The following is an 11,911-nucleotide window of genomic DNA, read 5'->3' as shown; positions in this document are numbered from 1 at the left end:
AATATATTTGAGTGCACTCTAATTTTATAAGATGATCATCAGTCTATATATCTGTTGTTTAGTCTGTTTATAAAGTACAGATCATCTGTCCATGTTTGTCCATTTGCCTGCTCTGTAAACAACTGTTCCTTTTGTTTGAGCTCAACAACCTTTTTTTCCTTTTTTGCATTTTCAAACCATTTGGTCAAGATTTATTTGGGTTATAGATTTAAAAAAAATGCTTCCACCTAGTTTGCCAGCTGGTCAGAATGGTGCTAAAACTGGTTAAACAAAATCTCTTGGGGTGAGGAGACATTGGACAAGACTTTGATTGATAAACAGGAAAAGTGGCCACCTGGTAATTTTACCAGCCCTTGTTTATTAATTGGAGCCTCCAATAACCTCCAAGCCTTATGGGAGACACCTCAACTAAAGTTCATGACTATGACAATTCATTGTTGCTGATCTGATGGTGTATTCATGCTTTCAAATATAAAATTGGGATTGTTTCTGCTTTCTTTTTCTTGTGTTCCAGCTAAGAGATTCAGATCAAACTAACATGAGATTATCAGTCAAATAATAACTTTCAAACAAAAATTTATGTAATATACAATGATAATTGTTTTCTTTTAGATCCAGACATATGTTTAGAGATGCTTCACAAATTTCTTCAGTGCTCAAACATTAAAACATCCATGATTAGTAGCCATTTAATGTTCTATGTTAAGCTTACTGCCTATACTGCACTGTACTGTTATCAATCTGCTGGATGTTCAACAACTGAAATTAAGAGATAATTATAAATTCCTTTTGGAGTCCTTTTTCTGGGATCCACCAGATCTTTTCCAGAAAAAAAAAAAGGTTATATGATACATGCAAAACAGCGAGACCAGCACTGGGGCAGAGGCCAGGTTTGAGCCTTTCCCAGCCTGTCTGCCGGTCCTATCTCAGCCCTCCACCTAGCCATAATTAACTATACTCAACTAGAATTAAATGACATCATAGCTGATCTGTCTCCTAAATAAAAAGATAAAAGTAATAAAAGAGGCCATCCTCCAAAAATCAGATCACATTAGATATTCTAACAGTATAAGAGGTACTTCTATATGAAAAATGAATGACATGTCAGTTCCTAAATTTCCCTGGACCTTATCCTCCTTATGGGAAGCCATTACTAAAGTTATAATCATGAATACCCTATTGATTGTATTATTTGACTCCTGCATACTTAATTGATTCTACATATACCTTCCACTGTGGGCCAGATCCCAAGACAAAATGCTAAACTTGGCCCTCAAACCCCACAGGGAGACCTTCTTTATATGGCTTTTCGTGTTTTCAACAACAGAGATTAAAAAATAACAATCTAATCTTTTAGCAGTGACACTTGGAGCTCTGAGACAGGTAAACCGACACAAGCTGGAGCTGCCCGAGCTCCTCCTGGACCATGCTTCAAATGCAACAAAAAAGAACATTGGGCAAGAGAATGCCCCAATCCTAGTGTTCCTTTGGGGCCTTGCCCCAGGCCATAAAAAAAGCAACTGTCCTAGCCACCAGAGAATGGGTAAGCCATCCTCTTAACTTCTAGCCCTCACAGGAAATGCCATCACTGCCAGATTCATCACTGACAGATCTGCTTGGACTTGCTGCTGAAGTCTGATGGGGCTCAGGGCCCACAGCCCCCATTAAGGTGTCCTTCTCAGAGCCCCAAGTCCCACTAGAGGTTTCAGGTAAGACATTCTCTATACTTGTGGACATAGAGTCCAGGTATAGGGTTCTTCCTGAGTTTTCAGGCCACTATATTAAGTCCTTAGTCTCTATAGTGGGTGTTGACGGCCAACTTATGCAGTCTTTACAGACAGGGCCTATTTCACACAGGTTCCAGGCTTGCTTCTTTCCTGGTTGATACCGTAGTTTGAGATACCTCCAGTCCCACCTGCGCTGCCCATGTCATGAGTATTTTAATTCATCTCAGGGATCCTTCAATTTCTCCTTGTGTTCCCCAATATCCCATAGCTTCCAAACATTTACAGGGACTTAAACCTATAATTAAGCTCCTTTTAGACAAAGGTTTTCTTAAACCTACCCATTTACCCTCTAATACTCCTATTGTCCCGGTACTCAAGCCTGATGGGTCCTATCATCTAAAACAGGGCCTTAGGGTACTCAATACTGCTGTTACCCCAATTCACCCAGTGGTGCCAAACCCTTATACCATGCTCTATCATATCCCTCCCTCCACCACTCACTTCACAGTCCTAAATCTTAAACATGCCTTTTTATTCCTTTGTGTTTATACAGACTGACCCAGACACTCTGAGGTCTCAACAGCTTATACCTGTTATCCCTAGTAAAACCTCTCCTCAGGGATACATAGCACCCCCTTCCTTTCCTTTTCATCAGTTTCTCAGACACAACCCTGGTCAAGACTCACAGATAAATTTTACACACGTCTTGCCACAAAACTCAAATATCTTCTCACCTTTGTTTGTACTTTTTCAGGATAAATGAAAGCCTTTCCCACAACCAGGGAGACTGCTGATATACTTACTAAAGTCCTGTTACATGAAATCATTGCAAGGACTACAACCAAGGTGGAGAGGCCCATACCTGGTCTCCTTGGCAACCCCAACAGTGGTCAAAATTGCTAGACTGCCATCCTGGTTCTACATTACTCAAGTGGTGCCCTCCCAGCCCTAAATCTAACCATCCTTGTGCCCACTCATCTCCACCTCACCAAAGCCTCACAGCTACAACTCTCAGGCTAAGTCATGTTTTGTTATCCAATTTGGTTCCTAATTTCTTACATTCTATTAATTATCCTTTTTACAGCAGGACTCTCAACAGTCTTTCCCAAAGACTCCCACATCATGCGTAAGATCATCTTCATATTGTTCTATGCGACAACTGTCTTAGTTCTCTCTATCCTCAGCTGTTTGTTCAAATGTGACATCCCTAAAAACCAAGGCTCTTACCTTCCTTATGGTGATACAGCCATGGCCATCCCCACCCCTCCTATTCTTTCCAGCTGCACTCCTAGACCAGAGACGAGTCTTACCTACCTACCCCCTTAACTTTTACCCTTTCAGATGGGGGAATAATCACCTCTCATAACTTCATTCCTTCTAACCCTACATTTATTTTTCAGAATTGTACCTTACTGTGGTCCTGATAAAATGACATGTCTAAATCAAAGACACCTTTCTTTCTACCTCACCTGGGTCCTTAAATATGATAGGGGCCTCTGTCCTCATAACACCTTGTCTTTTTGTTTTTCCAGTCTAAGATGCAGGCATTCACCAATGAAAAGTTGTTCTGACTGAAACACTTGGCACCAGCTTCTGCATGAGCATCAACCGTCATCCCGTCGACCTTCCTAAACCCCAATACAGTGCCCTCTTTCAGCAGGAATTAGTAAAAAAAAGAAAAAATTTGCCCTTTCCCTAATTATAAAAAGATGGAATGAAAGGATTTTGCCCTAGATTCTGCAGGTGCGGGAGGGTGGGAGGTGAAACCAAGGGGCTCTATCTTGAGGTCACCTTCCTCACCCCTAGGCAATTTACCTGTGGCACGAAATGAATTCCAATGGGCTACTTGTGCATCAGTAATGACCCTTAGGCACCACCCCAAACCTAAGCTATATGTATGCCCCTCACACCAGGTGCCTGGCAGAGAGAAAAGCCAGACCTCAGTGGTCTTGGGGTTCTCTCTCTGCATTCTTAGAATAAAGGCCACTTTTATTTCATATTTCTATCTTTTTAGCAGCACCAAAAATTCTGTCACCCTGTTCTCCATGACTCTGACAGATTGCACCCCAGGCCTAATCTCCTACCTCAGTAGTGGTAACCAAATTGTTTATTTGAGGCAGCAGCAGGAGTCCTGCATGCCCTTCCAACTCCATTCTGAAAGGCTCTTTCAGTGTTGCTTTCATTGTAATTTTCATTTTATTTCCTCACTGGTGATTTGTTGCAGCAGTAATTGAAAATTAATATACCTATCTGCATAATGAAGAAGCCATAAAGTGTTCCCTAACTGCCTTTGCACTCCCCCAGTCTGCAGACAGAAACAGCTTGCAAATACTTGAGACCAAACAAAAAATTCCTTTATCTAAATTTGTGACACCTCCTACTGTGGGCCAGATCTCAAGACAAAAGACAGAACCAATGCAAACACACCTCAAGTACTGATATTCTAAATAGACATGGATCACCATGAGGAAGCCAGAAGTCACCAGCCCAGACCCTTTAGGAAGAGTCACTGTTCTGTATTTATGTATTTATGCCTGCTTGCTACCTGACTCGATTCCTTATTTGTCCCTAATTTGGTCAACTTTTTACAATTAATATTATTGGTTGACCGCAGTTCTGTCCCACCTCATGCCCAGCTGCCTTGTGAGTTCCCATTTTCCCCCACCTTAGATCTACCTCACCTCAAGGTTTTGCTCTATAAAATCCATAGAAAAAACAGGGTCCTTGGCAACCCACTCAGGACCCCTTCTGTCTCTTTCAGACAGAAGCTTGCTTTCTCTCAGTGAATATATTGTGCTCTTAACCTCAGTTCTTCCTATAAAATTCATTCTCCAATACACAAAACTCCTGGACACAGTAGGCGGGGAGTTTTATTCCCTGTATCATTGTGAGTGACCACTTTTACTAGCAGGCATGGAGGTGAGTGCACCCACTTTTTTGTTAAAGCATAAAAAGCAAGGAAGAAAAGAAAAAGTTAAAGTCAAATCCCCAAGCTTTCAGGTTTCATCTTCCAGTCAAACACCAAAGTTGGGTTTACTCCATGGGATTTTGTGTTTTGTTGAAACTATTTCTTCTGTGACAGCTGCTATACCGCTGGGGGTGGGTGATCATTTGAGTCTAAAATTTATTCTACAATTTCTTTAGCCAAAGCAGGCCCGTCTTTACAATCCACATCTTTATTATTTAAATCAATCCAGTAGGCAGAGAGGAAGTATTGACTCAGTTAAAATGTATGAGATTTGCATAGTAAAGGATGGCAGCCACGTTATTACCATAATAATATAGAATTGTCCTGCAAATATACTTGGAGTTGTGAATATAGCAATATTTTCCATCTGAAAGGGCCATTTTATATACTCTGTTAAAGCAGGAGCTAGTCAGACTCCCATGGAGAACTAAAGAGTTTCCTCTTAGGAGCAGTGTAACTCCATCTTCTTTAGTATCACCCCCTTCTCTGGCCATCCTATCAGAAACCTGCACAATCTCTCAAGAGAAGAACTGAAGACAACAATGTTCCCTGATTGGTGCAGGGAGTGGGCACACTTTCCTGGATCTTTGTGACTGACAGGTCATGCCCACTTCCCCAGCCAGCTTGCCACTTCCCAATCTCCTGCACCAATGTTGTAACTCCATACATTCCACAGTTTCATTATCAAAAAAAACAGCACTAAATTGCCATGCATGATGGCTCATGCCTATAGCCCCAGCATTCTGGAGGTTGAGGCAAGGGAATCATTGCAAATGCAAGACCAGCCTGGACTACAAAGTGAGCTCAAGGCCAGCCTAAACTGCATGGTGAGAACCTGTCTCAAGACAAAAAAAAAAAAAAAAAAAAATAGCACTAGTAGACATCAAGCTCTCCAAGCTTCAGACTCATGCAAATGGTTTGTAATTTAACCTAGTTGATAGTTTTTGCTTTAGCCCACTAATGGATGACAAGACTTTAAGGAAACAGACTCTAGATAAGAGTTAAACTTCCCAAAAAGTAAGCACCCTGGGTCACTCATTTTGAGGATAGAGTGCTGTCTCAGCTCCAAATGCTTTCGTTTGCAACAGTTTGGTTCACAAACAGAAGCATTTGACAAAATGTTTTTGTTTGCAAACTACATCGAGTGACAAACAACCTCAGCCATCTTTCCTACACAAACACAATCTAGTCATCTTTTCCAAAAACGTAGAACAAAATAAGATCATGAGCCACGGTGTCATTCTACCATGAAATCACATAATGCCCCAACCCTGACTATGGTACCACAGCCTGAGTGTGTACTTTTTTCGTTCTGATGAGTAAATCTGCCTCTTCCTGTCACTGACACATGCTGAACTGCTTTTCCAATGCAAGACTAGGAACCTACCCCAAACTAAGGTCTCCTTCCCCTCTATTTAGTTACTTATTTATTCCTGGGGCAAAATATCTGACATTGACAATTTTTTAATTTTAAAGATAATAAAATACAACAGAACAAAGCTAATCAAAGCAAAGCAGCAAAATTGGTACAGAACTTCATAGGAAAACAACAATAGCTACCATAGTATATGTTGTTATCTTTACAATGGTTGTACATTCCATCAGGTGTAGCAAAATCAAACCAAAACAAGACACAATAAAATCAATCAAAACAGAATATTGAATAAAGCAAAACAATCAAAACAAGCAAAAACAGTGAGAAAAATATTAGATTTGAAAGGCAAGATAGAAGAAAATTCCCCATATTTGCTATGTTGCATACAGTCATCCTCCCAATAGGTGCTCAGACCGCTGGCCTTTGGCCTGCAGAATCAACCAGATAGTACAAGCGTTTATTTGCTTTTTGTACCTTAGTTGCTATCAACTCAGCCTGTCCTCCAAACCAGTGGGTTGCTTACTGGGAGCCGAGGGGTAGGTTGTGGGTTTGATTTACAGCCTGCCTGTTGGTAGGCTCATGGGAGAAGCTATCATCTGACTTTTCTCTTCCTGGAATCCCCATGGCTTGTGCAGCTTACCAGAAAGGCTGGCTAGTTGGCTTCTTGGCTAGTTCCTCCCAGTCCCAGCATGGCCAGTTCTCAGGAGGCATTGACTTTTCTCTTTCTCTAAGACTGACCATTTAAAGAATAGATTTATTTTAGCTTGCCACTTACAGATTTCAATCCGTAGTTGGCTGGCTTAACAGCAGAACAGTATGGCAGACAGGCATGGCAGAAGAGTGACAGTCCATGGCATGGCAGGCAGGAGGCAACAAGGCTTCCTTCTCCTCACCTTTCTTATTCCATCCAGTCTGTAAGCCTATTGGTTGATCCACTCACACCAGGATGGGTTTCTCCTCTTCAGTAAATTCCTTACCCACAACCAGAACTATGCTCAGCCAAATGAGTGGACTGATCTACTGTCACACACTTGTGATCCTATATCACATACCTGTGACCCATTCACTCCCAAAAGCCCTGCCTGTGAGTGCAGGAGGTTTGGAGGGCCCATCTAGATAAAAGTGATAGCACTCTTGTTGGGGAGGAAAGATCTCCTTAGATTCTGTTTAGTGATAGTTGGGTTGTAATATAAAATATGCGAAAAAGGGAAAAACTAGTGGCTATGCACAACTAGAATTTCCTAGGTTGTTTGTTTTAATTTATAAGAATAACCCTGAGTTGTTTTTAAATTGGCTTAAGCAAATGGTGATCAGATACAAAATCTGAAAATTCTCAGTGCTTCTTTAGATTAAAAGACAAAATTATAACAATTAATTTTACAGGTCTCAATTGGCTTTGTGATTTCAGAATTGGGTACCAGCCTGGAACCAAAATGGTTCCGAATACCCCACCCTACCACACAGGACAAATGGGATTCTCTTCAGAGACAAGGAAGTGATCTAAAGAAAACAGAAGCGGGATCAGCAACCTGATTCCTCCCAGCTTGCTTTTGTCTTATTTGAACAGTTGGCCTCTTGGGACTGGCTGAGACCTACTCACTGTCATCACAGTAGGTTGCACTCTGTGTGTCCTCAAGTTAGGTCACAGTTCCCCATGACATAAATACCTGCTAGCCAAATTTAAAATCTGGAAGAAGGCAGTTGCAGAGATCCATCGAGGTGAGACTTCTCATGGCAAGGTCGCCAGTGCCAAGTCAAAAATTGAAAGGAGGCCAGGAGAAGATAAGCCGTGGGGAAAAGTGAATGAAATACTGAAAAGATATCATCACATTTTCTCTGGTGAAAAAAATTATTTTGTCTTTGAATCTTGAAGACACTCATTGCTAACAAACTTATAACGTCTTCTTAGAACCTTTTAATTCTCCCCAATTGGACCCTGTAAAAACACGTAAGTTGTAGTATGTTCAAGGGCATTCCATTACCAGGAGGAATACAAAAATTAATTAGATTCTATATTTTAAATTATATTAACTTTTTATTACTAGTCTGTGTATATAAATATACTTATAAAACATGGAGACTTTCTAAACTCATAGGTATGAATATATGAGCATTGAGTGCTGAAATGCACGCCTATCGGACCCCTGGCCAAGACGCCCAGCTGCCTGTATGAGGGGTACGGTGAGGGAGAAAATAAGAAACAGAAACTAGTAATTCGTGATGGGGAGCTGGGAGGTCAGTGCCTCAGGAGGGGCAGAGACCCAGATCCTCCAAACCAGGCTCTGTTTATTGGGTGTGTACAATGCAATGGGTGTGTACGGTGACAGGAGGAGCTAGCAGGAGATTCCAGGTCAGCAGGAGTCAGAGGTCCATGACATTGCAGGCACCGGGTAATCCAGGGATGACTCAGAAGGACAGAGGTGATCTTACGCTATGAAGGACTTCACCCTGGAGTGTTCTTTTCATCTTAGTTTTAGTAGGCGGGAGAGGATGGCCCATCCTAAGAGTTTGGGAGATCTGAATAGGGTGATGCCATTTTCCCAAGCCTCCATTCATCTCTTCGAAAAAATTAGCCATTGAGAGTTCATGGTTTCTAGTACCCGCTACCCACTGAGACCAATTCTTCACAGACACATATTAGAGAACTGAGATACAAGCAAAAAGTTTTTTGTGGTTTTAACTTAGTTTTTACTTAGTGATAGAAAAGCTAGGTAACTTTGATAGTATTCAATAGAGTGGTCTCTCAGTGTGCGGGCTGTACTGTCCTGTGTCAAATATCACACTGGGAAGGGTCCTGAGGAAAGACTGGGTCAGTCTACTTCTCTGCTTATATGTTAAACACATTTAAAAAATAAAATATATCCCACATGTTTGCTATTTCTTTCTAAAATATTTTCAAGGTCTTGCTGTCAAAAGTATATTTTACTTTAAAAGAAAAGTGCACATTGTCTGTTGATTCCAAGAAAAATCTATGAGTATGAAAGTATTTGCTTCAGAAAGAAGAATTTGCTGTAGACAAAACAAATTTTTAAAATACATAGCTAATGCATGAGACCTTAAGGAACAAAGTGACGAATTCAAGAAACAAGGAAAAACATACTTAGATAAATAATGACAAAAATATGCTCTTTATGTGTCATACCCGCCACCTCCTCCGTCCATTTGCCTTGCCTTAATATTTTCCTGCTGGAGTAATGGCCAGCATCACCTCTTGGAGTTGCTCTTGATTAGAGTTCTGTTCACTTTGTGTTCACAGAGCTGGGTTATGTCTTCTGGAAAGAAACCCAAAGCAGCTCTGCTGGGCTGAGGGTGCCCATCTGTGGCCTCACAAGGCTGCTACTCTCTCTTTCTGAATCCTTCTCAGTGGGGTCTTGTGGGGGAGCGCTGTGCTCCCCAGCTGTGTGGAACCAGACATTCTGCAGGTGCATGGGTGCAGGCCTGAAATCTCTCCAGAAGAGCAGGAGGTGGGCCTTGTGAGTCACTGTGTACAGCAATTCATTGCTGCCTGTCGGGTTCCATTGTCGATGTCCGCTCCCAGCCGGCAGGAAGGACACACGACAAAGTCTGGTAGTGGAAAACCTTTTCTTTTTATTTTCCTTCTCCGTACAGCCTGCCCTGGGTTCTCCCAGCTGAAGCCTCCTCTGGTCCGCTCCCCGCGGCTCCTTTTGTGCTTCAGTCTGCCCCAAAGCCTCTACCGGTCCGCTCTCCGCGGCTCCTTTTGGGCTTTTACTTCTGGGCTTCTACCTGGCTTCTTCTTCCGCCCAGGGGTGGCACCGGTATATATACGGGTACAGTGTCCAATCATGTTAAAGTAAGCAAGGCAAGCTGATTGGCTAACATCATCAGTTGCCAGGCAGACTATATTGTTGAGCGGGTTGTTTACGCGGTAAGCAGGAAACTAACATATTCGATGGGAGGGGTAATCTACCTCAGGCTTTGCTCTTTACCACAGGCCGCACGTCCGCCGCGCAAGGCGAGCTATCACAGACGCGGCTCCCAACATCTCCCCCTATTTTATTTTTTATGAATGTGCGCATCGTAGCCCTTCCTGGACTGGGTGCAGAGGCTTATGCCCTATGTGTAGGCCCACCGTAGGTCCTTGGCTTAGACCCTGGTTGGCCATGCCATGGTCTGCCAAGGCCCTGAGGCCCTCGTCCTTTTTCTAGGGCCAGGCACAAACTGGACGGAACCTGGATGCACACAAGCTTGCACTCATTTCCTCTCCGTAAAGAAATCCCCTCGGAGAGAAATTTAGACCTGGGCAGCATCTAACAGTCCAGCGGCTTACGTGCAGGATGGGGTAGGGCCTGGCTTAGGTCGAGTCGTGCTGGGGAGGCACGCTCTTACCCGTCATTGACTCACCTACCCTGCTGTGTATTGTCACCTTATGGAGGAGAATGAGGGATGCCCGCCATATCTAGACTCGGTCGTGGGCCAATTGAGCAAGCCATGCATATGCCTGAGGATCTTCTTGTCCATTTCGGGCTACCGCTATTTCTATTCATCTTATTGGTTGGTCTGTGATGGATCTCCAGTAGGGCAGGTCTGATCTTCAGTCGAGGGCTTTGTTGCCCGTGTCAGTCTCTCTGGTATCCACAGTGGTTCTCGTCCCGGTTCCTGTGGGAAAACACAAACCGCGCCTCGGTTCCAGCTGACCACTGGATCCGGGCCCATCCATTGTCCTGTCAGGACATCTTTCCACTTCACCCACCCTTTATGGTTGGGGGAAGGGTTGCAGTGCTCCACAGCTGGGGAGCGATTATCATTATTTAAATTTAAAAAATTGTGTGTGAATAGTGCCATGGATAATCGTGCCTTTGGGGCCAGGCCTTGGCCTACTCCCCCTTTTTGTTTTTTATTTTTTATTTTTTATTTTTATCTTTTTCGTTTTTTTTTTTGTTTTTTTTTTTTTTTTTTTTTTTATTGGTACCAGGGATCGAACTGGCGATTGCCTGCTTACAAGGCAGGCGCTTATGCCGCTGAGCTAGATCTCCAGCCTCCATTTCCTCGACCGGCGTTTTTCTCAGCCTGCTCGGCAGAGAACTCTGTGTACCAGGCTCGCCAATCCAGGTAACTACCCGAGGGCAGACACGCCTTTGCCAGCTGAATCCAGTCCGCGGGGGTGAGGGGCCCAGAAGACAGATTCTCCAGCATGGCAATGGTGTAAGGCGCAGTCGGCCCAAAGGTTGTAACTGCATTTTTAAGTTCTCTAATCTGCTTTATCTCAAAAGGCTCCCATACATTGCGTCCCTGGCCCATAGCTACTTGTACAGGAAATATCCCGTAGGGGCCACTATCTATCCCAGGTGGATGTACCTCATGAGACAAGCGTCCCCCCTGCCAAAGCCGCCTGTAAAAATACCGACCCGCCGGCGGCGGAGCATAAGACAGCGGCCGTGATTGGGCGGAAAATGGGGGCCCGTGCATCACTTCCTGTTCTGGCGAAAGGGGAGAGAGCTCCCAGGCGGCCGCCTCGTGGCGAGGAATCGCCTCCGGAAACGGCCCCCAAGGTGGGGCGGAAGGCTTCGCCTCCCTCTCGCACCGGGGAGCGCTCAGGAGCTCTCTACTCCTCCGCAGACCAGGTTGAGCAGAGCGCAATTCGCGGGGCAACGCTGGAAAAGAACCCTGCGACTCCTTATTGAGCGACTTAGGCTCCTGACAGCTGGTCTCTTTGGCCTCCTTGCCATTCAACTTTCCCTCGTCCTCGGAGTCAGACGACTCCGAGGCTAGAGCCCCGTCCTTCTCCTTAGCATCCTTGTTCCCCTTGACGGACCCCTCTCGGGAGCTCCCTGACTGGGCCTGCTCAGATACCCTGCGTACTTTTGTAAGCTCTTGAGAGCT

At 43.9% G+C, this 11,911-nt stretch overlaps 1 protein-coding gene across 1 annotated transcript in view; it reads right to left on the bottom strand.

Moving 5' to 3' along the window:
- Positions 1 to 9,635: 9,635 nt before the first annotated feature.
- Positions 9,636 to 11,911, bottom strand: part of LOC134470851 (igE-binding protein-like) — a 22,620-nt gene continuing 20,344 nt past the window's right edge. Inside the window, exon 2 of the mRNA XM_063227254.1 lies at positions 9,636 to 11,911. This exon is cut by the window's right edge and continues 1,554 nt beyond it. Coding sequence (XP_063083324.1) covers positions 11,042 to 11,911 — 870 coding nt within the window. The 3' untranslated portion in view covers positions 9,636 to 11,041.

The sequence above is a fragment of the Cavia porcellus genome, unplaced genomic scaffold, assembly GCF_034190915.1.
Source record: "Cavia porcellus strain 051 isolate PalLab524CR breed Dunkin Hartley unplaced genomic scaffold, mCavPor4.1 scaffold_17, whole genome shotgun sequence".
In the NCBI taxonomy this organism is placed as follows: domain Eukaryota; kingdom Metazoa; phylum Chordata; class Mammalia; order Rodentia; family Caviidae; genus Cavia; species Cavia porcellus.
Note: the sequence above shows the minus strand (reverse complement) of the source record. Positions and strands in the feature narration are given on the sequence as shown.